The sequence below is a fragment of the Pelodiscus sinensis genome, chromosome 29, assembly GCF_049634645.1.
Source record: "Pelodiscus sinensis isolate JC-2024 chromosome 29, ASM4963464v1, whole genome shotgun sequence".
Classification (NCBI taxonomy): domain Eukaryota; kingdom Metazoa; phylum Chordata; order Testudines; family Trionychidae; genus Pelodiscus; species Pelodiscus sinensis.
This window is the reverse complement of record NC_134739.1, coordinates 614,076-641,537: the sequence shown is the minus strand read 5'-3', so window position 1 is coordinate 641,537 and position 27,462 is coordinate 614,076. Positions and strand designations below refer to the sequence as shown.

Genomic DNA, 27,462 nt, shown 5'->3' with positions numbered 1-27,462 from the left:
GGGAGATCTCCCCTCCGGGAACAATTCACCCCCCCATCTCGCTCCCTCCCCTCCACATTGTTTCCTCCATTCCCCACAGTTGAAAATTGAGTTCCCCCGTCCCCTCAGGTGACAGTCGGGCTCCTCCATCCCCTCAGGTGACAGTTGGGCTCCCCCATATGCAGCTGCCTAGGTAAGCGCCCCCCAGCCAGAGCCTGCCCCGGCACCCACATCCCCTCCCCCACTGCCTGTCCCAGGCGACCACCTGAACCGTCGTCCCCCTTTCCCCAGGTCACAGCTCCCTCCCTGACCCTGCACCCCCCCCGACACCCCTCCCCCAGGCCAGACTCCTCTCTGGCACCCTGTGACGGCGTGTTGGGGTCCCCCGCCTCCTGCACCCCCGTAATGGCACGAACAGACTCCACCAGCCGGTAGAATAGAGGTGGTTTATTGCTTCTTCAGGATACACCACAGCACAGATGTCATCAGGCTACAGGGCAGGTCTAGGATGCCTCAGCCCCCCTTGATATAGGGAAGGGGGTCTCGGCTTCTAAACCCCCCAGCCTGTAGCTGAGGCTGCTTCCTCCATGCTCCCAGACAGAAACTAACTAACTCTCCTCCAGCCAGGGCAGACTTCCACCCGCTCCCTGCACCCAGGCTCCTACCCTAAACTCCCTTCTGCACCCAACCACCCCGTCCCAGACCCCAAACCCCTCGGTAGAAATGTGGCCCTTGATCAGTTACCAAAATGCCCCCCCATTAAAAATTATTGACCAAGCCTGATACAAATGTTTTTTCAAATGTTGTTTAATCAGAGTTTAAATCCAGTTCTATACAATTAGGAGGGTTGGGGAGAGGGGGACGCAGCTGCTGGCTCCTCAGCTCCCTCACTGGCTGTCTTCCTGCTGCAAGGGAAGCAGAATCCGTCAGCGGTTCATCCCCCAAGGACTCAGGGGTACTCGGCCCCCCGGGATTTCCACCCCCCTCCCCCCTGCGCTGAGACTTGTTCTGCTCTCTGGTCACGCCTGTCAGGCCTGCAGCCCGTAGGGTGAGCTCCTGACCCCCCCAGGGCTCCTGACACCTCTGCCCCCTCCCGCCTCCTAGGACACGGTTTCTCCCCCAACCATGCGGGTAGGACATGGGGGGGGGCAGCCTGAGGAAAGGGGTGGGGGGGACTCACTGAGGGGAAGAGAAGGAGACCCTGCCCCTGCCCCACTCTCCTGCATTTGCTCCTGCTGCTCACCATGTATCCCAGGAGCTGATGGGCCTGCCCCTGCAGGGCGTGGGCCAGGACCAGCCCGGCCTTGCTGTGGCGCCGCAGGGGGGAGCGGGCAGCGTGCAGAGCAGTCTCCAGAAAGGCATTCTCCTGCTCTGGTGAGAAGAGCTGCCCAAAGACCTGAAATCAAGAGCACGGGAGGTTTCAGCTGACGGCCCAGAGCCCGGCCCCAACTCCTGGGGCTAAAACAGCTTCCTCCTTCTGCAAACTCCCTTCCAGACCCTGCACCCAGACGCTCTCCTCACCCTGCACCCTAACCCCTGCCCCAGGTCACACCTTCCTCCTGCCCCCAAGACCCTCCCAGACCTCACCCCCCTCCGCACAACAGAGCAGCCCTAGGCCACTGGCCAACATCTTGGAGCGACCTCCATCAAAAAGTGTTGCCCCCCGTCCCGCCCTGCTTCCCCTCCTACGGGAGATCCGGGGCAAGGTGCGGCGCTGCCCCTAGGAAGCGCCGCCCCTTTGAAACGCCGGGACAGCGTCACAAAGGGGCAGCGCCGCCCTGTCCACGGCTCGAATAGTCGAGGGAAAATGCATCGACCATTCGATCAGCGACTCCCCGCTCCCACCCCGCGTCCTACCCGCACGAGGGCCCCAGCCAGCCCCACCCCCGAGCCCTGCCCTGCCCTGGCAGCGCGTCCTTACCTCTCCCACCCGCACGGTGTTGCTGTGCGCCAGGACCCATCTCTCCTTATAGTAGTGCCTGCACCACAGGTCCTCTGCCTGGTGGATGTTGAGGCCTGCAAGAGACAAACCAGGGTGATTCTGCTGGCAGGTCTGAGCCCTTCCCCTCCCACGGGTCCCTGCAGGCATCCCTGGGCAAATGGAGGGGCACAGGGGGCAGAAGGGGAACACAGAGGGACGCATCCCCCCTTGGGCCAGTCTGGGGGAAAAGGGCTGGGTCCCCTCCCCCCGCCGCCGGCACCCTCAGGGTGTCCCTGGGGCCCAGGTCCCGGCTGGGTTCCTTACCCCTGTGGTGCAGGAGGAGTCGGTACAGGCTGTGCACCCCCTTCCGGGCCAGCCGGCTGACGTCTTCGGATGGGTCCGAAATAAAAAGGCCCAGCTGGGCCACGTGGTGACCCATCCTCGGCCAGTCGGCGGAGTTCTGAGGGGAGAGAAGAGGGGGGGTCCCTCAGCATCCTGGGGCTGCACGTCCCATGCTAACGGCCGCCGAGGCGGTTCTGAGCTCGGGGACGGACAGAGACACCTCCCGGGGCGGGGCGGGGCGGGGCGGGGCGGGGCCGGCCTTGCGAGGAGACAACCCTGAGCAATGGCCCCGACTGAAGGGTCACTCCGGGGGTGGAACAAGGGGATCCACTGACGGCCACTCCCCAGTCTGGGGCCCAGGTGCCCCCCGGAAAGGCCCAGGGTCGCCCCTCCCCGGGGAAAGGAGAACGCGGCCCTTTCCCGGCACATTCCCAGCTCTGCCTCCCGGGGACGCTCCCAGCCCCGCGCCCTGCAGCCCCAGACCCCCCGGCTCCGAGGTCACTTACCTCAAACCCCGGGAGGGTGGTGGCGACTCCCAGCAGGGCCGTGGTGCTGCCAAGGGCCCTGGCTCGCTCCTGGGGCAGGCGGGACTCCAGCCACGGGCTCAGGTGCTGGGGGGGAAAGAGGCAGGTCAGGACCCGTAGGGAGGCGCCGGTTCTGGGCAGAGCCTGGGGCTCCTCTCAGACTGTGCCCCCCCCCACCCCCAGCCACTGACACAGCTCCTCTCTCGGCCCCCCGAGGAAGCAGGGACAATGGCCCCGTCCCCCCACGGGGCTCACCTCCATGATCAGCTGCAGCCTGTCTGGGGACTCGGCGAGGAGGCTTGCCAGTAGGGCCTGGAGGTCGACGGGAAGGGCCCGGATGAACTGCTGCAAGACAAGGGGGAGCCCTGGGTCAGAGGGGGGTTGGGGAATCCAGAGTGCAGCCTTGAGCAGGGTCTGAGCCGCCTCGCAGAGCAGGGAGGAGCCCAGGCTGGGCATGGAAGGGACGGGCCCCCAGGGAGAGCAACGGGAAACCTGGAGGGAAGGATCCAAACCTGCAGCTTCTTCTCTCCCTCTGCCCCACCCCCACTCCTCTCTGGAGCTCCAGCCCAGCCCGGGAGCAGGGCCCGGAGGGACGTACCTGTGTGTGGATGGGCTCCTGCTGCCAGTCCCCAGACACAGTCTGTCCCACGGCCGCCCTCAGCAGGGGGCTCAGGAGCTGGGCCTGTAGGGGAGGCTGCAAGGTGCTGGCAGGAGAGAGGGGCAGAGACTGTTAATTCAGCAGCAGGGCTGTGTCCAGACTCAGGGGGTTTTTCGGGAAAAGTAGCCTTTTTCCGAAAAAACATCACCTGCGTCTAGACTGCAGTCGCGTTCTTTCGAAATTAAATCGAAAGAACGCGGCTTTTCTTTCCACGGCGGTAAACCTCATTTCACGAGGAAGAACGCCTTCTTTGGAAAGTGCTTCTTTCGAACGAAGGCGTTCTTGAATGGAACTAGGGCTTCTTCGAAAGAGAGCATCCAGACTCACTGGGTGCTCTCTTTCGAAAGAGGCTTGCAGTCTAGACATAGCCCAGGAGACAGAGACTTTCCCACTGCCTGGTCAGGGGATCTGCTCTGGGGGGGAGTCGGCGGGGGGGGGGTCGGTACCTGAGGCTGCAGGCGGCGTTGAGGCAGTCGGCCAAGACCAGTGGGGTGGGGGAGTCCTCCATGATCTCCTGTGAGACCCAAGGAGACAAAGGGCGTGTGAGGCTGGGGCCCCCAAGAGACGCTCACACGGCCAGCGCCCCCACCCAGCAGGATCCAACCCCACTGCCTCCCGCTGGCCTGTAGCCCCCCTGCCCGGCACAGGGCCCCTCCCAGCACCCCCCTCCCAATCCGGGACCAGCTCAATCCTTGTCCCCAGGCCGTCTCCTGCCCCTCACTGCCCTGGTGACCAGCCTCTGAACCTCCTCATCCCTGCTCCCCAGGCGCATCCTCAGCAGCCCGCTCTGCTAACCTTCCAGCTCCCCCCCCCATGGCCCGGGGAGACCCCTCCCTGTTCCGAATCCCCCTCCCTGTCCAGCACCCCAGACCTGCCCCATTTCTGTGTCCCTCCCTCCTCCAGCATCCCCACCCACCCTCCCCATGTCCACCTCCCCCTCCCCCTCCAGCACTCCTGGCCCCACCCATCCCATTTCCAGCACCCCCACCCGCCGCCATGGCCCAGGCAGACCCCTGTCCACCCCACGTATCCCCTCCCCTCCTCCCGGCCGCCGCGACTCGCTCACCACGATCCTGGCCATCATGGTGTCCTTGCAGCAGCGCGGCGCCAGGGTGTCCTCGCCCCTTTGGAGGGCGGCGAGGCAGGCGGGGGGGACGGCCAGGAGGAACCGCTGCAGGGCGGCTGGGCTCTGCACCCCAGAGAGAGTCTGTGAGCCTGGGGCCTGCCTGCCCCCCACGGACAGCTGCAGGGCTCAGGCCTCCCAGGAGTGGAGGTGGGAGCTGCCGGTTGTCCAAGCACCCACACTCCCCCCCCAACTGCTGCCTCAGGCTTGTGGGGGCCCAGCTGGTGCATGACAAGAGACCTCAGCTTGGGGGGCCCAGGTCATGCAGGAGAAGGGGCCCCGGGGGATCCCCAGGGACAAGCCCTTCTCGGAGGGGGGGGCCTGCTGGGAAGGAGCCGGACAATCTCGGGTCCCCCCCGTGTGGAGAAGGTTCCTACCGTGTCCCGGGTGTGGAGCTGCTCTTCAATATCATAGATGGCCCCTTCCTCCACCCGGGAGTCCATCCGCTCCTGGCAGAGCTCCGCCGAGGTGCAGGGGGGCTCTGTGCGGGAGGGAAGGGACCAGGGTGACTCCAGCGGCCAGCAGGGGTCACGCGCCCCCATGGCAGGGACCCAGGGCAGCTTGGGCCCCACACGCCCCTCGCAGGGACCCATCCCCCTTCCACTCTCACATCTGCCAACGCCCTCAGCAGAGCCCCCACCAGGAACAAGAGAGCCAAGCAGCAGCTCCCGCCCCCATCCATTGCCCTGGCTGCGGGGCAGACACTGGGGCTGCCCCCCCGTGTACTGGGTGAGCCCCTGGGCCCAGCATGTTCACGGCCCCTCACCTGGGTCTGAGCGGCTGCAGGAGGTGGCCCGGCTGCAGCTGGAGGCCCAGGCGCTGCTGCTCACTGAGCTGGACCCACAGCTGCAGGGGCTGGTGCGGAGAGGCTGGGGGCTCCCGGAGACTGGCAGGTCCCCGGGGGCCGGGCAGGGCGATGCCCCCTGGTGGTAATGGGGGCTGGGCTCCTGGGGCAGGTGTTTCTCTCCACAGAGGAGGCCCCAGAGCCACCCTACCCGGCTGCCCCGCTGGGCTGGGTCCTGCCTTCCCAGCCGCCTCTGGAGCCAGGTCCGGAGGGGCCTGGCCGGTGGGCGAGTCGCCCCGAGCTGGTGGGATTCAGCTTCCCCGTCCGCGGGGACGGAGGAGCTGCTTCCCACCGGCCCTGGGGCCATCTTCAGGGCTTTCCGGAACCACAGCCTGATGTGTTTGGCCATGCTGCAAATGAGGGGAGCAAAGGGGAGCTTGGGGCACAGCCTGCAGAGCGAAATCCAGGGGTTCCAGCTCCCCAGAGCGACTGCCCCCAGCCCCCAAATGGCCCCTTGCTTATCGGCTCGGTCTTGCACAGGCACTTCTGGCCCTTGACCGAGGGCTGGGCCTGCCTGGAACCCAGCCGGCCCCGGGCGGGATCCAAACCCCTGGGGGCTCTTACCTTCTGCAAAACGCTGTCCGGATGTGGAACTCACAGAGGACAAAGCAACTGTGAGCAGGAGACGCACCAGAGCTAAAGCAACCGGGGGTCTCCAAAGTCCCCTGGGCCCGCCCCCCCCTTTATCAGCCTGAGATGTGGGTTCCTCTGTGAGGTCACCACCTCCCCACCTGCCCTTTGCCTGATCTGCTGAGGGCTGCCCAAAGCCCCTGTGAGGTCACTGCCCCCCCCACCTCACCCTGCCAGGCAAATGTCCTGCCTCTGGCCACCCCTCTGGGAAGTTGGAGCCATCTGACGAAGTGGGTCTTTGCCCACGAAAGCTTATGCTCCTACACTTCAGTTAGTCTATAAGGTGCCACAGGACTCTTCGTCGCTTTTGCAGATTCAGACTAACACGGCTACCCCTCTGATACTTTAACGTAAAAGTTTTCCATTAAAAGCATTTGCGGAAAAGAGCGTCTAGATTGGCACGGACGCTTTAACACAAAAGCACTTTTTGCAGAAAAGCGTCCGTGCCAATCTAGATGCGCTTCTGCGCAAAAAAGCCCCGATCGCCATTTTCGCCATCGGGGCTTTTTTGCGCAAAACAAAAAAGCTGCCTACACTGTGTAAGCTTTGCGCAAAAGGACTTTTGCCCGAACGGAAGCAGCATAGTATTTCCGCAAGAAGACTGATTTCAGACAGTAGGAAGTCAGTGTTCTTACGGAAATTCAAGCGGCCAGTGTAGACAGCTGGCAAGTTTTTCCGCAAAAGCAAAACTGTCCAGTCTAGACACAGCCTTGGTGTAGCACTAAGCACACTGTCAGCATTTCGCAAATGGGCATAACAAGAGCCTGTCCATTTGCCCTAGGAGAGGGAGACATTTTCCTTTGGGCATGCCTACATTGGGGAACTTTTATGCATTGGCTAGCAACATCCTTAAACAAGGGAAAGACATCAAAGAGTTAAGTGCCTGCAGTTTGCAACAGAAGGGAGGGCCTAAGATCCAAACATTGCTTCATGCTGCAGGTCCCACAATGCGGGCAATGGAAACGGATTATCAAGCTGTGACGTTCCACACAAGTTTGGGGAAAACACAAAGCTGGATTTTAAATGTCTCATTAGGCACAGCACTGCACAGATCACTTCCTCCCAAGAAAACCTACATCCAAAATGAAATGGCTCCCTCCCAACTGAGCGCCTGCCATAGGGCTACACGCAGCAGCTCCAGTTCTGTGCTGTGTTCCAAAACGCCTAAGAACATGTTTTTGATTTTTTTTTAGTCATTCTCAGTCTCTACCCCTACTGGCTGGAATCACGGTGCAAACTGAAGCAACATTCTCATCACCTCTTTGCTTAGGAAGACATAAAATGGCTACGGGCAATGGCAAGCCGTGCACGCATTAGGAAAAGCCGGGCATTTTGCAGATGCAGCTAATTAAACCATTGGACGCGCTGCACTTCTGCACGTGTATTTCCTTTGCACAAACACATCCCCAGCGGGGCCAGAGTCCAAACCGGACAGAGAAACTTGCGCAGTGCGGAGCTGTGACTGTTTGGTGAAAATGGGCGGGGGGGGGGGGGGGGCATTGGGGCAACTTCTTTTGGAAAGAGCCCCAGAGACAATTTTGCAGAAACTGCTCCCAAGTGGCAACAGCAGACTCAAGCGCTCTGCTGGATGCGCCCCCCCCCGGGGTTTTTTTTTGGGGGGGGGGAGGTGTGAGCAATGCATTTGCACAAGGACACTGCAAAGGGCCCGGGCCGCGGCTGCAGCGCTCCCCCCCAGCGGGGAGCCAGGCTGCAAAGGGAAAACCGCGTGGGCCCTGCAGGGCCGCGGGCGTGGGGCGGGGGCAAGGCGCTACAAACACGTCTCGTGCTGAGATTTCCCACAGAGGGAGGGGGAGGAAGAGCTGGTGGCTGTGCCAGCTTACAACTACCACTCCCCTGCAGCCGCCGCAACCTATTCGCGAGGAGGAAGAAACAGCTGCCCGGAACGGTGCATCATGGGAGTTATAGTCTCTTCCCGGCCCTCTATCCCCGTCAACTCAGCGGGCGCTGGCCTCCGACCACGATTCCCACAAGGCTTTGCGGCGGCGCCTCTTTGCCTCCATCACGTTCCGCTCGCCTCCCTCTGGACGCTCTTCCCATTGGTCTGCGGCTCGGCTGCCAATCATCCCGACGGCGACGGCGGATTGGGCGAGCTGGCGGCTCCGCGCGGCGGCTTGCGGGGATGGCCATGGCCGCGGGAGGCGGCGGCCATTTTGTGAGGCCGGCGGTGGGTGGGCTGGTCCCCGCCCGGCGGCCTGGCCTGGGGGGGGGCACGCCGCCCGAGGGGCCCTGGGCCGCTTGTTCCCACAGAGCGGGAGGGGCCGCCTCGCTTAAACCGGAGTGAAGCCGGTTTGCTTGGGGGTGACGCCAGAGCTGCGCCGAGCGGGGCTGCAGCGCCCCCGGTTCCCCCCCCCGTTTCCAGCCCCCCCCCCGGCGCTGCAGCCCCCCCGCGGGAGAGCCGCTGAGCGGGAGAGCCTCGCCTCGCCTCACGCGGGGCTCGCTCCGGATCCTGGGGGCTGCGGGGCCCGGCCCCCCGGGGCGCAGAAGCAGCGGCGAGGCCGCCTTGCAGCGCGTCTTGCCGCCAAGCTCCAGCCCCCCGCGCGGATCCGAGCCCGATGCGGATCGTGCCCCCCGAGATAAATGTCAAGTAGCTTGATTGACAGCCGCGTAAGTGAGCAGAACTGGGGCTAGTGCTGCTGCACAAATACAAGCCGCGCAGATACCCGATGGGAGTTCTCATAACCCCGTCCCTGCGGCATGCTCAGCTTGAACTAATACAGGGAGAAATTAAACAGTTTCTGGGGGAAACTAATGAGTTTTGAAATTTTACTGAAATTTCATCTAAAGATTTTCACATACTTGACTCTGAGATCAGACGATTGCAATAGAGTCTTCTAGCAGAAACCAAGAGTGGACATAACTGAGGAGAAGGGTCTAATTTTATTTTGGGACTGAACATTTGCATTTTCCTAGTAAATGGCTGTTTTCCATGCTTCTACTTTACTATTACACAGGGTGATTTTCTAGGCAATGGAAAATAATCCTTGAATCCTCAGGGAATGTTCACTTGCTGAACCCAGTGGATCACTTTTAATATGGCCTCCTCTCTGCTGCTATTGTGAAGTGAGACAATTGTCAGTGTGCCATTTGTAGAGACTTTTAAAAAAATACCTGCCTGTCTTTAGGACTAGAGCTAGATCGGTAGCTTTTCAATTAGTTGCTAAAATGCCCCCCAATAAATAAACCAGAACAGACCTTGTCTTTGAGTGATTAGTTTCATTACTTTAGCTGTTGGAAAGGAGCTGCAGAGACAAGATAAGTAGTGAGTAGAGCGCTCTTCGTGTGCAAGCCTTGAAACAATATAGAGTTGCATGGTAGGCAGTTCTTGAGATGACAAAAACAGGTGCATCATCCTGATGAACATTAGGAATTGTGAGTGTCTATATGGTGAGTGTATTTTGATGTGTTTAACATACAAGTATACTGCACTGGGGATTAGGAAAACTGGATTGTATTATTGACGTTGTCACAGACTCATTGTACAACTTTGATCAAGTCACCTAGTCCCAGATCCATAAAAGTTTTTAGGCTCCTAACTTCCACTTTTGTCTACTGGGGCTTAGCCACAGTTTCTTCTACCTGTAAATGAGTAGAATATTGAGGTATGTATCCATGCGCATTATGAGATGTAGCTTTTAGTCTGTAACATCCTGGCTGTGTCTAGACTGGCAAGTTTTTCCGCAAAAGCAGCTGCTTTTGTGGAAAAACTTGCCAGCTGTCTCCACTGGCCGCTTGAATTTCCGCAAGAACACTGACAATCTCATGTAAGAAATCAGTGCTACTTGCGGAAATACTATGCTGCTCTCGTTCGGGCAAAAGTCCTTTTGCGCAAAAGGGCCAGTGTAGACAGCTCAGATTTGTTTTGCGCAAAAGCGCTTCTAGATTGGCATGAACGCTTTTCCGCAAAAAGTGCTTTTGCGGAAAAGCGTCTGTGCCAATCTAGACACTTTTCCGCAAATGCTTTTAACGTAAAAACTTTTCCATTAAAAGGATTTGCAGAAAATCATGCCAGTCTAGACGTAGCCCCTGAGATTTGAATCCTGCCATTTTAGTGAAAACTGATTTACAAAATATGCAACAGAAATACTGAAAGGATCTTTCATGCTAGGAAGATCAAACTAATCAGGGACAATTTTCTTTAAAAATGTATTGCTTGCATTACTCTGGAGTCAATATGTTGTTTGTATTCTGATTCACCAGTTTATATATAAAGGTTCAGCTTTATTAATCACTGCTTACCCTCTTTTCCTAATTGGTCAGGTACATAATCATTGTTTATACTCAGATTTTGTTTAGCTCTAGTTAGCTGGAGATTTATGCTTAATGATGGCTTTTATTTTAAAACCAAAACCAGGCCTTGTTTAGGTATAAAATCTTTAACTAAAGGGGTGATTTCAAATTTAGTTAAACTACTCCATCTTTTGAGTGTGAACACTCAAATTGATTGGTTTAAACCAAGTGTGTGTACACAGGTTTTTGCACAGGTTTAAGTAAATTGATTAAAATGGTTATAAGCTACTAGCAGCACATTCTCTATCAGGGTCCCAGAACTTGCTCTCCTTAATCCAAAATTGCCCAAATTTGGTGACTTTACAATACTGCAAAAGCCATCCGTGTGATAAGTTTTTGGAGAGGACTCATGCTCTGTTCCAAGAGTTATAGGACCTGGAAGAAAGCTTTTTTGTAATGACTGGCTGGCTCGCTCGCTCACTAGTTACTGTCTTATTTTTTTTTAATGCAGCTGGGGTATTACTATGTTGCAACATTTAATTATCAGAGCCCCAGAGTCTTGTTTAGGTGTCTTTGTTACTATTTAAATCTGAAGAAATGAAGACCCTTTCCATTGTACTATATATGAAAAATCAGTCCATGCTGAGAAGAGTGGCTTACAAGATGTGCTATTCTAGTAAAATATGCATTGCCTTAAACACAAGTGTTCTCAGCAATCTAATAAGGATTCCATTTTGTGCTTCAGGAATAACTTTTAGTTTTCATTCTGTAGCACTATTAGATGTATTTATGTGTTGAGCATTTCAACATTTGATACACTGTTCAGATGGCATTAGTTTCCTGCTGAATCTTCCTCCCCTATTCAGATGTTTTATTTTTAACCAGTGGTTGCTGTTCTCACTTTTTCCTGAAGGGAATAATTACACTGTTTCGAGGAATGTGTTCCAGCAAGACCTGCACAGACTGCTGCCACCACTCTTACTTAGGATATTTCTGCACTGTCCATGTCACAGGGCTGCTGTGGATGTGAGCTCTCCTGGTGATTTAAAAAAAACCCACTTCCCACAAGAGGTGGTAGCTTTATCACTGACAGTGCTTCCATGGCAATATAGTGTTGTCTATATTAGCAATTGTCAGCATTAAAACCTTTAGCACTTGAGGTGTGTGTGTTTTCTCACACCCCGAATGACTTTAGACATATTAATCCATAAGAATAACTCCTGTAGTGCAATCCACAGGCATGGTGGTTAGTCTAAAACTTGCCATACTTTAGAATCTCTCTTCAGCATATAAAGAAAAATGTTATGCAAGTAATTATGGATCTATTCAATTAGTATCCAAATTGAGCCTCATGTAGTATCATGGAGTGGATAGATAATCTTTTACAATATTCATTACAGCTAGCAACATGAATCAGCATTCTGCTAGTGCATTGCTCTCCACCCACACTGAAAGGGACACTAGGCAGGATTTTCTAGTAGAATCTATTTGATTTAATAATTTTGCATTTTTGGGATCAACTGTTTGTTTATCTTGTCCCTACAATAAGGGAAAGTATTCCAACAGTTCAACTTTTTGGCAAGTGGAAAATCCTCACAATGAGATAAGTGTAAACATTCTCAGTCCAGAGATCCATTATTTTACAAATCATGTACAAACCCAATTCTCAAACTCTTGCAATTGGCTACCTTAAAGCTGATATATTTTGATCACTCCTGTCTGTCTGTCCCAGAAGGAACAAACAGAATTAGTGTACTTTCCAGCAGAGCCTGGAGTCATGATGGGGGAGAACTTTGACATGAAGAGTCCCACAGACCTTTGAATCCTGTCACCACTCTTAACATCTATGTGTAACCAGTAGACAATATTGAGAGGACACTGGCTGATATGCCAGTGTTACACAGCTTTCTTTTCTGTTGCAATCTCCTTGGTTACGTCTACACTGGCAGTTTCTTGCAAAAACTCTTCCAGAAGAGAGCATCTGCACTGGCATGTGCTTTTGCCCAAGAGATGTGCTTTTGCGCAAGAGCATCCATGCCAGTGTAGACGCTCTCTTGCGCAAGGAAGCTCTGATGGCCATTTTAACCATAGGGCTTTCTTGCACAAGAAATTCATGTTGCCTGTCTACACTGGCCTCTTCTGGAAGAGCTCTTACGCAAAAGGGCTGTGTCTACATTGGCACCCTTTTCCAGAAAAGGGTGCCAATGTAGACACAGCCATGGGCTTCTTTCTAAGTGGGAGGGTCAGAGTTCCAGCGCAAGAATCCCTAATTTTATACATTAGAACGTCAGTTTACTTGCGCAAGAACATGTGGCCAGTGTAGACAGGCAGCAAGTTTTTGTGCAAGAGCAGCTGCTTTTGTGCGAGACTGCGCTTTGTAGACACAGCCCTTGATCTTAGCTAACTGAAGAAATTGGAGCCTGTCTAAAGAACACTTGGTGCAAACAACCTATGGAAGTCTGAACATGATGCTACTCAGAAGGAAGTACTTCCAGATACTGGCAGGCACCATTGCCTTACCCTTTGAGGATGTGTCTGTCCTCTGCTAGTTAAGACAATGTACTGCCATAAGGTCAAACTGGACTTATTGCTGTCTTTGATATGACACACTCTCAAACGCGCTTAGCTAAAGATGAAAGTATCAAGAAAATTGCACTTGTCCCTGTCAACTGATTTGGCCACTGGGGCACGTGCTTAGCACTGCCAGTCTGGATTACTCTTCACTCTACCTGGATCCATGCCAGTGGTCACCAACCAGTAGATTGGGATCTAGTGATAGATCTTGGAGCCTCTGAAAGGTGATCCTGACTGGTTTGGCCAAGAGGCTATCTAGTGCGGGCACTTCAGCTGCCTCTCCCACTACTGCTGTGCAGGTCCTATCCTTCGCCTTGGAGCTGCCTCCTCCCACTCCTAGAACCTTCTGCTTGTTGGGCAGGGGAGGGGAGGGAGAAGAGGGGTGCTGATGTCAAGGTGCCTCCTCTCCCATCCTGTATCTTATCTCCACGGAGCAGAGATGGGGCCCAACAGGGCTTGGGATGGAGTTTGCAGGCTGCTTTTGGGAGTGGTGCAGGGCCAGGGCTGGGGTGAGCCTGCCTCAGCCCCACTGCGCCCCCACCCAGGAGCCACTTGAGGTGAGCAGTGCCCACTTGGACCCCATATCCTGTATTCTTACCCCAGTCATGAACCCTCTCCTGTACCCCAAGCCTCTACCTTAGCCCTGAGTACCCCTGCATCCAACTACCTGCCCCAAGCTCAGCTCAGCGCCCCTCTTGCACTTCATACCCTTAATCCAAGTCCAGAGCCTGCACCTTAATCTGCTGCTCCTGCCTGGTAAAACTGAAGGGCCGTGTCTAGACTGGCGCGATCTTGCACAAAAGCAGCCGTTCTTGCGCAAAAACTTGCTGCCTGTCTACACTGGCCGCATGTTCTTGTGCAACTAAACTGACATTCTAATGTATGAAAACAGGGCTTCTTGCACCAGAACTCTGACGCTCCCGTTTTTGCTCCTGTTCTTGCGCAAGAGGCCAATGTAGACAAGCAACATGAATTTCTTGTGCAAGAAAGTCCTATGGTTAAAATGGCCATCGGAGCTTTCTTGCGCAAGAGAGCATCTACGTTGGCACGGATGCTCTTGTGCAAAAGCACATGCCAGTGTAGACGCTCTCTTCTGGAAAAGTTTTTGCACAAGAACGCGCCAGCGTAGACATAACCAAGGAGTGAGGGAGGGAGATGGAATGAGCAGGGACCAGGCCTCAGAGAAGGGCCAGCCAGGAGGTGGGGAAAGGGTATTTGGATTTGAGGTAGATCTTGGATTGACTTAAATTCAAAAAGTGATCTCATGCTTAAAAAAGTTGGAGACCAGTGATCTAGGCATAAGAACAGCCATGGTGGGTCAGACCAAAGGTCCATCTAGCCCAGTGGCCTGTCTTCTTCTGAAAGTGGCCAATGCCAGATGCCCCAGAGGGAGTGAACAGAACAGCTAGTCATCACATGATCCCTTGCCTGTCATCCATTTCCAGGCCCTCACAAGGCGGCTAGGGCCACCATTCCTGCCCCTTGTGGCTGATTGCCATGGAGGGATCTATCCTCCCTTAGAATGGAAAGAAAGTTTGCAAAGCTGTGCCAGCTGTAGAATGTAGCAGTCTGTCTAACAGGATGAGCTAAAGTGCATGTATGACACCAATGTTCTGCAACTTGGTATCTTTTGTCTAAGAACATGCTGCCAAATGGAAACCATTGATTAAATCAAAGCATGATTTGGAGACTTGATGCTCCACTCTGGGAGCACCTTTTTAAGTGTCCTGAAAGAATCAGCTGTGAAGTGTTTCAGCCCACTTTAAGAAACATGCTTACCAGTGAACTCGAGTGTAGACAAGAGTGGACATTTTGTAGTTGGGAGCAACTGCTGACAAATGTTTTATGGTAATGTTAGAATCTAAGCTTTAGGGTGGTACACCACTGCAAGTTGAAACAGCAATACCAAAAGTTGAGGTTGTTTTGCAACATCTTTCTTATTATGCTTTATAATTTAAAAAGTGTGACACAGCAAGTACTTGAAAGAATGAGGGAGTTTAAAAACATATTCTTGGAGAGAATTTCATTTGTACTTGGAATTAGTCCGTTCCTACTGTTGCACTCCACCATCCAGCCTTCCTCTTCAGCAGGTTACTGTTTGAGATGTTTGGTGCCCACTTCGTTCGCTGCTACTGATGCTACAGTGCACTAGGCCAGGATCTGCTGAGTGATGTCATGGGGGAAGGAAAGAAATTAAGACAAGGGCTGTGCCTACACTGGCACGTTCTTGTGCAAAAATGGTTGCTCTTGTGCAAAAACTTGCCTCCTGTCAACACTGGCCACTCATTCTTGCGCAAGTAAACTGATGGGCTGTGTCTAGACTGGCCAGTTTTTCTGGAAAAGCTTGCCAGCTGTCTACACTGGCCACTTGAATTACTGCAAAAGCACTGACGATCTCATGTAAGATTGTCAGTGTTCTTGCGGAAATATTATGCTGCAGCCATTCAGGCAAAAGTCCTTTCGCCCAAAAGGGCCAGTGTAGACAGCTGTTTTGTTTTCTGGAAAAAAGCCCCGATCGCAAAAATGGCGAGCGGGGCTTTTTTGCGGAAAAGCGCATCTAGATTTTGCGGAGAAGCGTCCGTGCCAATCTAGACACTCTGTTCCAAAAATGCTTTTAACAGAACTTTTCCATTAAAAGCATTTCTGGGAAATCATGCCAGTCTAGACATAGCCATGTTGTACTGTAGAAAATCAGGGCATCTTGCAGGAGATCTCTGACACTCCCTCTCAGGAATAAGCCCTCTTGTGCGAAAGCTCTTCCAGAAGAGGCCAGTGTAGATAAGCAACATGGATGTCTTCCGCAATAAGCCCTTACGGTTAAAACGCCCATCAGAGCTTTCTTGGGCAAGACAGCGTCTACACTGGCATGGATGCTCTTGCACAAGAGCACATGCCAGCGTAGACGCTCTCTGCTGGAAGAGTTTTTGCAGAGGAACTCTTCCGCAAGTGTTTTTGCATGAGAACACGCCAGTGTAGATGTAGCCAATCTGTTTACTGCAGCTAGAGCTCTAGTATTTTCTAGTTCTTTCTAAAGAAAAGAATTGATGATACATGCCTTAAACTAGAATTGCTGCCATGAACATGTAATTAAAATCCACCTTGAGCCTTAATAGTAGAGGTCCTAGGTCACTGCAGAGCTAGCTGTTATAAACTCCCTTTCCTAATTTGGACAAGTTTCCACTTCGAATATGGATGACTTTTGCTGCCTACCCCAACTGTAATTGCTGGGTGAACCTAATTTGCTCCTGTTTTAAAAGATGTTGCTACGCTGTCTGCACATAGAGTGGGTATCAAAATTGGTAAAAGTGTCACAGCAGGAGATGTAACTGCGACTTGCATGTTTAAATGGTTGCTAGTTTAGCTTCAATATGGCTCTGTCCACACCAGGCTGCCTTTTGGGGTGCAGGAGATCTCACTGTGCATTGTCTGTCCCGAGTCTTGACCCTTATTATAAAAGTGCAAACATCTCAGTACAAGGCAAAACTGACATGACACTTTACAGCAGGGTTTGGAGAAAATACAGGTATTTGACTTTGTGCCCTATATCTTCCTTTCATTCTCATTCAAATACATTGGTTCAGCAGTTAGTCACTATTTGCACTCTTATCTCCATCACTTGTGGGTCATTTCTGTACATTAAAAACCCTAACAGCTATTGCATAATTTTACTATTTATTAAAGGATCATTCTGTTCTGTAGTTTAAAAATATTAAGAAAACCAAGTCAGCTTATAATAAACATATCTAAATGTTGTACGCAGTGCTTATTTACGTTCTTAGCAGCTCTACAGATCAACAAAGACATTAAAATTCAGAAGAGTCCTTGAAATTTAAGGCAGGCCAATATCAATGTTTTGTTACAATAAGCTGTGAATGACTACACACAAACATGAAGTAGAAGCAAAGTATAGAACTATCTACTCGCCCAACAACCCTATTGCATTTACTTTTGTTACAAAAATATTTGCTAAGGCACCAGAAAGCAAAATGAGTTTATATGAACTCATGTACATTACTGGGGTTAGAATTTGAAGTTCTGTAGGCAGCAGAGATGCAAAAGAATGAAACCTAACCTTAAAAAACCCATAGGCAATTAGACCATTTACAAATACAAGTATCACTTTAGAAATTATTCAAAACATATTCCCATAAAGGAGAATGCTATTTTGAATATTTTTCTAGAAATCACACTGAAACTGTTACATTTACAAGTATTTAGATTTATTAGAACTCTATAATGAATTGTATTTTTCAGAATTTGGCCGATTTACAAGTCCCTAGGTTTTTCCCCTCCCCTGGATTTTTCCCTTTTGTTTTAAACATAAAATGCATAAGTGGAGTCAAATTTACTTGCACATCAAAAGAGACATCCCTCCCCTTGAGTCACATTTATCTTTAAAAAAAGGGGGAGGATTCTCAGTTGCACATAGTTAACAGAACACGCACACACTACACTACGGCTATAGCTTCCAAAACAATACAAGGCTGTGGTTTATTCCGATTATGTTTCATAAAAAGGATCCACTGTTTATATATACACATGTATATAATGTTACATTCCATCCCGGTAGAAATCCCGCCCCCTGTCGCTGCCCCAGAAGTCTCACTCTCCAAACTTGGAAAGCGATTTCTCTTGTCTGTGAAGTTCATTCTCTTTCAACAGCTTCAGGTTCTCGGCTCTCAATCTGTCCAGTTCCAGCTCCAGTTCTCTTACCCGAGAGTCCTCTGCCGAGTCCCCCCCGTACTTTTTGCTTTCCACCCTCAGCCTGTTGTTCTCATCTTCCATCCTGGAAAGGCATTTTTCCAGCTCCAAGTACTCCTTGATCAGCTCCTGCTTGCTCATGTTCTGCAGGCTCTCCACATGGTACCGCTCGTAAGTCTCTGAGAAGTCCCTCTGGAGAAACTCGCTGCCATCGCCGCCCATCCCGTCGCTGCCTCCGTCCTCCGCCGCCGCCTCCTCCAGGAAGTCCTCCTCGCTGGTGTCATCCGACTTGGCGGCCACCCGCTTGGGGCAGAGGCCCGTCTTCAGGTCCGGCTCCTCCTGGTCGTGATCCTCCATCAGGAACTGGGTGGTGTTGTAGGGCGCCACGGGCTGCCCCTTGGCGAACATCTCGGCCCGCAGGCGGGAGGCGCGCTGGCTCTGCCGCTCGTCGAACTGCTTCTTCTCCTCCCAGCTCAGCTTGTAGTAGGGCTTCCAGTGCCGCTTCTTCTTGGACGGCCGCCGCCGGTGCTTCTTCTTGCCCAGCTGCCGCAGCTCCTCCTCGGCGCCGCCAGGGGGCCGGTCCCGGGGCCCCGGGCACGGCGGGCGGCCCCCGCCCTGGCACGCCCCGGCGGGCGGGCTGGCCTGGCGCACGCTCTCCTCGGCCCGCGGGCTGGCGGCCCCGGCGGGCCAGCCCGGCCCCCGCTCGCCCGGCGCGGCGCCGCCCCCGGCGGGGCTGGGGCAGGACGGCGGCTGCGGCTCGGCCATGGCGTCGGGCGGGGCTCAGGGGCGAGCGCTCTGCCCGCGGCGGGCCCGCGCCTGGCGCATGTGGGACGGGAGCGGGGTGCGCGCCGGGCCCCGAGGGGTTAACGCCGCTGGCCCCGCCCGGCTGCTGCGCCGAGACCGGGCACACTCATCACAGGCGCCGCAGCCCCGCCCGCCCGGAGCTCAGCCCCCGCACCCTGCGTCGCCTGCTCCCAACTGCAGCTCGTAGCTCGCTGCCGCGGCTTATATAAGGCCACCAGACCCCGCCCCTCTCTGCGCAAGCGCGCTGCCCGCCCCGCGCCCCGACGCATGCTGGGATTTGTGGTCTCCCGTCCCGATCGATTCTCTGGCCCGCGCCTGCCGGAGCGACTACGATTCCCAGAGGCGCGGCGGGGCCTCTCCTGCGGCCAATCAGCTCGAGAAGCGGGCGTGGCCTATCGCACAGTCGCTGCCATTGGCCTCTGAAGCCTCGGGACTACGATTGGTCCTTCGTCCGCGGCTAGACCAATGAGAGAGTAGGGGTGGCACTTGGTCCCTACCATAGTGTTTCAAGGGGGCTTAAACTCTTGCGAGCCGAATGGCTCCGAGCGGCTTGCCAGAGGCTCTGTAAGGTCAAAAGTCAGTAGCCGTTCGGTTTCTGTGCTCCCAGGGGAGGGGTCGCGAAATGTCCTGTCGTCCCTCCTCACGAGGAAAGTGGTACGTTCCAAAATAGTCCTGAACGGCTTCGCCGACTGAGCGGAGGAGACTGCGAATTGGGCCACTTTGCTCCCTCAGTCACAGCGTGGGGGGAGGCGCGGGGGCAACTCCGACTGGGAACGAGAGGGGCCTAAAGGAGACACACGCGTGGGAGGCGGAAGGACCCCAGGGATTGGGATCTGCGTAAAATGTGAGGTGACTGTGATGAGGCGTTGATCGAGGCGGAGGGAGATGTAAACAAACCAGAGAGAGAAACAAGTCCCATCTTAAAGGGACAGCGTCTCCTCCTCCCAGCCTCCCTCACCGCCCGCTAGAGCTGTGCTGGAAGGGCAGCCGGGACTCCCCGGTCCTAATCCTGGGCTGGGAGCCTCGTCTCCCGGGCGGGGGGCGTGTCCCCGGGTTCAAGAGCAGGGGTGCGAGCCCGGACTCCTGTCTCACCTGCCCTAGCCAATCTGTGCCTCGGTTTCCCCATCTGTAAAATGGGACTAAGAGCTGCCATGTGTAAATTCTGCCCTGCACCCGCAGGCTACGTCTACACTGGCATGATTTTCCAGAAATGCTTTTAACGGAAAAGTTTTCAGTTAAAAGCATTTTCAGAAAAGCGCGTCTAGATTGGCAGAACGCTTTCCCGCAAAAGCACTTTTTGTGGAAAAGCGTCCGTGGCCAATCTAGACGCGCTTTTTCATAAAAAAGCCCCGATCGCCATTTTCGTGAATGGGGCTTTTTTGCAGAAAACAAATCTCTGCTGTCTACACTGGCCCTTTTGCGCAAAAGTTTTTCGGAAAAAGACTTTTGCCCGAACGGGAGCAGCATAGTATTTCCGCAAAAGCACTGACAATCTTACATGAGATCCTCAGTGCTTTTGTGGAAATTCAAGTGGCCAGTGTAGACAGCTGGCAAGTTTTTCCGCAAAATCAATTGATTTTGCGGAAAAACTTGCCTGTCTAGACACAGCCACATGGCGTGGAGTTAGCCTGTGCCAGCTCAGCCCAGCCCTGCAGGGGGATTGCCCATGCCTGGACTGGCTGAGCTCAAAACTGCTTTCCCCTGTCTCCAGTGGGAGCTCTGGCTCTGGGCTCTGCCACGAGTGGTGGGGGAGATCTGAGTGTGCGCCGCAGGGATAGAAATGGAGCTAAATGCGCAGCCAGCAGCTTTACCACATCTCTTGTGGATCAGAGCAGAGGGGAGCACTGAACGCACACTGGTGGGCTACCCATGCCCCTGGCCCCAAAGCCTGGCTGGCAAACATGGCCCATGCAGAGCTGGTTACAAACACGAGTCCTGAATCCCGTGCCGGCTCTGAACTCCTCAAGCCTGTGCTACCTTCTTCCACCCCGGGGAAGGAGAAAGAAGGAAGGTCTCGCTAGGGTGGGAGGGGCACATCTGCTGCTGCATGGGGGCATGTGTAGCGCTACAATTAATACGCCTGGCTTAATCGGCCCTTCCATTAGGGGACACACTCCGAGCGCTTCTCATACCCTCCAGGCGCTTTCCTTCACTCAGTCCCCCTCGGTACCACCAGAATTAGCAGAACCGGGATCTTCCACTGCCAGTAAAGGGATTGGGAGTGGACTTCTCACTTCTCACTGCATGGAGGTGTTTCCCCCTCTCTAGGTTGGGGACTGTGTTGTGTCCCGTAAAACACAGGGTGGACTCAGCTCATTTGGGAAGTCGGAGCAGCTGGCTAAACCTCTACATCTTTCTTGGCTGGCCAGTGGATTACTGCTGGTATAATTCCAGGCCAAGAGTACATAAAAATCCCCTATACCTTTCAACAAGTCAGCGATTCTGAGAAGGAAGCCATGCTTTCAGTGTGTGTGGAAGGGGATTTTTGTTATGTTAAGGAAGGAGCATAGTCTAATGGTCAGAGCATGGGGTTTGGCATTCAGGAAACTAATCTGGGCTGCCATTCTCTTTCTGCATGAACTTACCCTATCTGTACCTCAGTTTCCTCATCTGTAAAATGAAAGTTCTTACAAAGACGAGAGAAAAAATTATTCTCTTTAGCCTTTGATGATAAGACAAGGAGCAAAGGGCTTCAATTGCAGCCAGGGAGGTTTAGGTTGGACGTTAGGAAAACTTCCTGCCTGTCAAGGTGGTGAAACACTGGGATAAATTGCCGAGGGAGGTTGTGGGATCTGCATCACTGGAGATATTTAAGAGCAGATCGGACTGACACCTGTCAGGGGGAGCAATAGTTTTTGCCCATGGGCCACTTCAAAAATGTTTGAAGTAGCCCCAGGCCACCCTGGAAGGGGCGGGGCCTAAACAGGAAGGGGTGAGGACTAAATGGGATGGGGTGGGACTGCCCCACTCTCAGACTATGATTGGTCTGGGGGTGGGGGAGCCCCTTTGCCCCCCTTTGCACTAGGCACCCATGCCCTGGAAGAGGCTTGGCACGCTCCCCCAGTCACGGGCCAATCAGGACCCGGGGGCGGGGGAGCACGGGAAGCCTCCTCCCGCCCTGCAAGGAGCACGTGGCACTTTGAAGTGCTGCGGGCGCCTCCCAGGGCTGGGGAAGGGTGAAGGAAGTTTCACGCAGCTCCCCCGCCCCCAGGCCCTGATTGGCTCGGGGGCGGGGCAGTGCGCGAAGCCTCCTCCACTCCCCCCCCGCCCTGCGAGCAGCCGTGGTGCTTCTCAGCCCCACATGCTTCTGGCAGGGCGGGAGGAGGCCGATTAAGGCCTGGGGGTGGGGGAGCGCGCAGCCTTCTCTGCTCTGCCCCCCCCGCGGAGGCCCTTGTGCCCAGCTTGGTCCTGCCCTGAGGGCAGTGAACTGGACTTGATGACTCTGGAGGCTCCTTGCGGTCCTAGGCTGCGTCTAGACTGGCATGATTTGCGGAAATACTTTTAACGGAAAAGTTTTTCCATTCAAAGTATTTCTGCAAAAGAGCATCTAGATTGGCATCTAGATTTGCTTTTCCACAAAAGCATCCATGCCAATCTAGACGCGCTTTTGCGCAAGAAATCTCCAATGGCCATTTTAGCCATCGGGCTTTCTTGTGCAAAAAATGAAGGTGCCTGTCTACACTGGCCTCTTGCGCAAGAGGGCTTATCCCTGAGCGGGAGCGGGAAAGTATTTGCGCAAGAAGCCCTGATTTTCTACATTACAGAGTCAGTGCTCTTGTGCAAATTCAAGCGGCCAGTGTAGACAGGAGGCAAGTTTTTGCGCAAAATCTTGCCAATCTAGACGTACCTCAAGTGTTCTAAAATTCTATGGTATTTGGAAGTGATTTGGGAGGCTCCATAAACCTCTTTGAGATTCTTGGATAGAGAGTACTTGAGAAAGGCAAATACTTTTACTTTTAACACCTTGCAAAGAACATTAACCTTAATTAACAGAGGGAGCACTCAGATGAACAGGATTTCAGAATCATCTCATCTGAAGAAGTGGGTTTTGGTCACAAAGGCGCATGATACCATATATATATATTTGTTAGTTCCCAAGGTTACGCCTACAGAGCAGTGTTATTTCAGAATAACTAATGTAATAACATAGTCCGTGTCCACACACAAGCAGTTATTTCGATATAATGTCAAAATAACGTCCAGCCAGAGGACTTCTTACTCCCACTCCTGTAACCCCCATTTTATGAGGAATAAGGGAAATCGGAGGGGGGGGGGAGTGCTCTCCCTCAGACTTCCCACTGTGTAGACTGTGCTAAAAGCTGAAATAAGCTCTTTCAACGCTACACAATTGATGTAACTCAAGTTGGGTAGCTAATTCGGATTTAGCCCTGCTGTGTTGATGTAACCTAAGGTGCCATGGGCCTACTCACTGTTTTTAAAGATTAACAATATGAATTTGATAAAAAATCGTATACACCCTATCAATTTCATATTAAATGAATGAATTTGAAAAAATGGAAAATCTTATTTACTTTTTACTCTTTATACTGTATTTGGTTATTTTGTTTTCATTGTCTTTTAAGTCCTGCAGATATTTATGCATGTGGGACAGCTTTAAAGCCATTATTTCCTTTTCATTGCATGAAAAACCTTTCTGTTATTCTTCAGTTTTATAACGCGTTGTTCCTAGAAAAATCGAACTTTGGGACTTAATTTCAGCTGCCTGTTTTGTTTTTGAGCCCCAAAACATCCCCACAGGGGAGGTAAAACTTATCCCATATTTTACCTAGGGGGGAAAGTGGAGGCAGAGAGAAGCTACGTGATTTTCCAAAGGTTACATAATGAGTTGGTGTCAGAGATCAAAGCAGAATTGTAACGTCCATTCGCCTGCTCTGTGTGCACTCGGTGCTAGTTCAGCAAGCCTTTTGCAAAACACCTTAACGCCATTGCTTAAGGAAGGCGGAACGTCAGCAATGCTGCTAACATGGCTCTCGGCCTCAGGCCTAAGGCTGCACCTTCCAGTGCAGAGCTGAAGAGGGAATTTTTCCCCCCTCGGTCTCATTTAACAATTGATCTGAAGGGAAAATCCAGGGCAGCACAAACGGGATTCTGGTTCTTTCGGCTCATGCCAGTGAGTGCTAACACATTTCCTTCCCAGGTCTTCAAGAGAGTAAGAAAAGGTTCGTTCATAATCAGACAGGAAGCTGCCAACATGTCGGGCTGCAGATGGAGGTTAGAGCACCGGAAATGCAGCTCTGCAGCTAGCAGCAGGGGAAGCAGGACCCGCTCTTGCCTCTTGCAAGGTACGTCCCAGGGCTGTGAAGAGAGGTTGTAACCACAGCGGCAGCTCACCAAAGAGGAACCTCGGCTGGGAAGGAAAATGGCAGCTCCCGTCGCTGCGGCCCCGCGGCCCCGCGTTGAAATGCTCACACGCTCGATGTGCACATGGACACGGGGGGGCACCCACAGGTCGAACTAGGAGACGCAGTCAGAGCTGCGCAAACCGCGCCGCTTATTTCGAAATCGTTTCCAAACAAAGCGCTGTTCTGACAGGTGCCTTAACCCTCGCGGAACCGCGGTCACAGGGACGCTGGCCTAGCGCGCCCGTTATTTCCAAATCCATTTCGAAATAACGGGCGTGTTTAAAGACGTGGAAAGGCTATTTCAGGGCACTTCCGGGATCCCGAAATAGCGCCGCTGTCGAGATGGCCAGGGTGAGCAAGCGGCCACGTGGCCCCTGCACAGGACCTTGGTTAGCGAACAGCTCCAGTAGGGGGCTCCCCTTTGGTGGCAGGGAACCCCATGAAATGGGGGGAAGCTTATTTTAAAGGCGTTTGAGGGAAGCCTGCCGGGGAGTTCGCTCTCACAGGGACGTTCCCGCTGCTCTCGCGCACACAGCGCAACTCTCACGGGCGTGGGAATGTGTCAGCTGGCCAAGGGCTGAGCGTTTCGTGGCCTGCGGGCTGGTGCAGAGCAGGTCCCTGGCCCCAGACAGCCAGGGGCCCGCCTGCTCTACGCGCTTAGGGACGGGTCCAGCCTGTGTCCCGTAGGCCTGAAGTATCCCCCAGGCCTAATCCCTTTATCCTGCCAACTCCGCGGGAGGCAGGGCAGGGCTGTACCCAGGGCACAGACAGAGGCACAGAGAGACTGAGGCCAGATCAGCCGCTTTAGGCCCCCCCGACATCCTAAAACCGGCCTCAGCTGCTGCCTAACGCCCCGGTGCCTGAGTCTCCTAGCTGCCTGTTCCCACTGGCTGGCATTCACTGAACCACCTATGCCCTGGCCCCATCCCACAGCTTCCCAACCCCCCTCAGCTGCCCGGCTGCCCCCAGGCCTCCTTTGGGGAGCCAGGACCAGCGCATGGGGTTGGGGGGGGGGGGGCACTCAGCCTTGCTGCTCTCACGTACTTGGAGATCTGGGCCTAAGTGACTCGCCTCGGGTGGGGGGGGGGGGGGGATCTGAGCTGAGGCTTCCAAGACATTGGCTGATACCCTAACCCCTGGGCATGAGGGATTGAACCCCGCTGCCCCCCCCCCGACACATGGGAGGGCAGGGCTTGTGGATCCTGGGATTCCCAGGAGATTGGGGGCAGGAGGGGGTGTGGAGGCTGGAAAGGAGGCTGGTGCAGGGGGAGCTCAGGGCAGGGGATTGGTGCAGGAGGGGATGCGGGGGCTGGGAAGGAGGCTGGTGCAGGGGGAGCTCGGGGCAGGGGATTGGTGCAGGAGGGGATGCGGGGGCTGGGAAGGAGGCTGGTGCAGGGGAGCTTGGGGCAGGGGATTGGTGCAGGAGGGGATGCGGGGGCTGGGAAGGAGGCTGGTGCAGGGGAGCTCGGGGCAGGGGATTGGTGCAGGAGGGGGTGCGGGGGCTGGGAAGGAGGCTGGTGCAGGGGAGCTCGGGGCAGGGGATCGGGACAGGAGTGGGTGCGGGGGCTGGGAAGGAGGCTGGTGCAGGGGGAGCTCGGGGCAGGGGATCGGGACAGGAGTGGGTGCGGGGGCTGGGAAGGAGGCTGGTGCAGGGGAGCTCGGGGCAGGGGATCGGGGCAGGAGGGGTGCGGGGGCTGGGAAGGAGGCTGGTGCAGGGGGAGCTCGGGGCAGGGGATCGGGGCAGGAGAGGGTGCGGGGGTTGGGAAGGAGGCTGGTGCAGGGGGAGCTCGGGGCAGGGGATCGGGGCAGGAGAGGGTGCGGGGGCTGGGAAGGAGGCTGGTGCAGGGGGAGCTCGGGGCAGGGGATCGGGGCAGGAGAGGGTGCGGGGGCTGGGAAGGAGGCTGGTGCAGGGGGAGCTCGGGGCAGGGGATCGGGGCAGGAGAGGGTGCGGGGGCTGGGAAGGAGGCTGGTGCAGGGGAGCTCGGGGCAGGGGATCGGGGCAGGAGAGGGTGCGGGGGCTGGGAAGGAGGCTGGTGCAGGGGAGCTCGGGGCAGGGGATCGGGGCAGGAGGGGTGCGGGGGCTGGGAAGGAGGCTGGTGCAGGGGAGCTCGGGGCAGGGGATCGGGGCAGGAGAGGGTGCGGGGGCTGGGAAGGAGGCTGGTGCAGGGGGAGCTCGGGGCAGGGGATCGGGGCAGGAGAGGGTGCGGGGGCTGGGAAGGAGGCTGGTGCAGGGGAGCTCGGGGCAGGGGATCGGGGCAGGAGGAGGTGCGGGGGCTGGGAAGGAGGCTGGTGCAGGGGAGCTCGGGGCAGGGGATCGGGACAGGAGGGGTGCGGGGGCTGGGAAGGAGGCTGGTGCAGGGGGAGCTCGGGGCAGGGGATCGGGGCAGGAGGAGGTGCGGGGGCTGGGAAGGAGGCTGGTGCAGGGGAGCTCGGGGCAGGGGATCGGGACAGGAGGGGGTGCGGGGGCTGGGAAGGAGGCTGGTGCAGGGGGAGCTCGGGGCAGGGGATCGGGGCAGGAGAGGGTGCGGGGGCTGGGAAGGAGGCTGGTGCAGGGGAGCTCGGGGCAAGGGATCGGGGCAGGAGGGGTGCAGGGGCTGGGAAGGAGGCTGGTGCAGGGGAGCTCGGGGCAGGGGATCGGGGCAGGAGGGGTGCGGGGTCGGTGTCCCACAGGCGTGTGCTGCGGGGTCTGCATCCCATGCACCTGCGCACTGGTGGGCTGGAGGAGCAGGCGTCTGGCACCCTGAGCAAGGCCCCGCAACTGGGAGCCTGACGCTGCCCCCCCGGCTAGCGCCAAGGGGCAGTCCAGGCTCAGGGGTGCAATGGAAGAACCGACACTGAAGTAACGGGGGCGGGTGGGCAACCCTGAGACTCCTCAGACGGAATCACGGGACACTGGAGCTGGGAGGGACCTCGAGAGTCGAGTCCAGCCCCCCCCCCGACAGGACCCAGCGCCCCGAACCATCCCTGGCAGGCGTCTGCCCAACCTGCTCTTCAGTGTCTCCAGGGATGGGGAGTCCACGGCCCCGGCGCTTTACCCCAGCGTGTAGCCCCGACAGGCAGGAAGATTTTCCTAACCAGGGATGTAACCGTGGAGCCGATGAACCGCTAAGCAAAGGCCTGGGGGTTACTGCTACAGACGCGCAGGGGCCACTTTAGACATCTGCCTGGGGGCGCCCCCCAGGAGTCCTGCTTCCAGGGCCCTGCTGGCATCGCTCGCCCCACATCCCCCCCAAGGCCCGGGCCCGGCTCCGGGGGCTCCTCTGCAGCCCCACATGCAATACGCGGATGCAAGGGACTTAACGAGCTAATTTGCATATTTGCACAGACGCTGTATAATCATAGACCTCAGCGGGAGGTGACCTGGCCTGTGTGGCCCTGGGGCGGGCTCCCCTGCCAGGCAACCCCCCCAAGTGCAATGCTAGAGTGATGCCGCCAGGGAGCCGGCTGTGGGCACCAAGCCACGGACCCCAGGCCCTGCCCAGCCTGTGCCCAGCCCCTCGGCAGTGACGGGATCTCACCGTGGGCGTCGGCACCGGGCAGGGCAGACCTGCCCTACCCCTCCAGGTGTCTTGGAGGCAGCTGTGGATCCAGGGAGCCGCAAGAGCGGGGGGGGGGGGGGGGCAGGCGAGAGACACAACACAGCGGCTCCCAGCCTTCCCCTGCCACGCACCCGCAAACCCCGTCACAAGCGCTCGGCGGACCGGCGACAAGCTATTTGCACATTTGCATATTCATTATGCAAATACAGAAT

General features: G+C 55.4%; 2 protein-coding genes across 2 annotated transcripts; both read right to left on the bottom strand.

Annotated features, from left to right (window-relative positions):
* Positions 1–776: 776 nt before the first annotated feature.
* Positions 777–8,387, bottom strand: LOC142820966 (maestro heat-like repeat-containing protein family member 7). Its single transcript, XM_075911208.1, has 12 exons — positions 7,798–8,387; positions 5,314–5,741; positions 4,925–5,028; positions 4,491–4,613; positions 3,871–3,938; positions 3,365–3,470; positions 3,022–3,111; positions 2,749–2,853; positions 2,225–2,360; positions 1,901–1,995; positions 1,223–1,375; positions 777–884 (listed from the first exon to the last, which is right to left on the bottom strand). The coding sequence occupies exons 2-12, from the start codon at positions 5,738–5,740 to the stop codon at positions 867–869; spliced, it is 1,425 nt and encodes a 474-aa protein (XP_075767323.1). The 5' UTR covers position 5,741; positions 7,798–8,387; the 3' UTR covers positions 777–866.
* Positions 8,388–16,502: 8,115 nt separating this feature from the next.
* Positions 16,503–18,536, bottom strand: HEXIM1 (HEXIM P-TEFb complex subunit 1). Its single transcript, XM_075911222.1, has one exon. The coding sequence runs from the start codon at positions 18,307–18,309 to the stop codon at positions 17,446–17,448; it is 864 nt and encodes a 287-aa protein (XP_075767337.1). The 5' UTR covers positions 18,310–18,536; the 3' UTR covers positions 16,503–17,445.
* Positions 18,537–27,462: the final 8,926 nt, after the last annotated feature.

Coding starts and splice junctions, on each gene's coding strand:
- HEXIM1 (XM_075911222.1), bottom strand. CDS start 18,309: ATGGCCGAGCCGCAGCCGCCGTCCTGCCCCAGCCCCGCCGGGGGCGGC.
- LOC142820966 (XM_075911208.1), bottom strand. CDS start 5,740: ATGGCCAAACACATCAGGCTGTGGTTCCGGAAAGCCCTGAAGATGGCC. Junction 2,854..3,021: donor GGCTGCAGCTGATCATGGAG/GTGAGCCCCGTG, acceptor TTTCCCCCCCAG/CACCTGAGCCCGTGGCTGGA. Junction 2,361..2,748: donor CCACCCTCCCGGGGTTTGAG/GTAAGTGACCTC, acceptor CTCTCCCCTCAG/AACTCCGCCGACTGGCCGAG.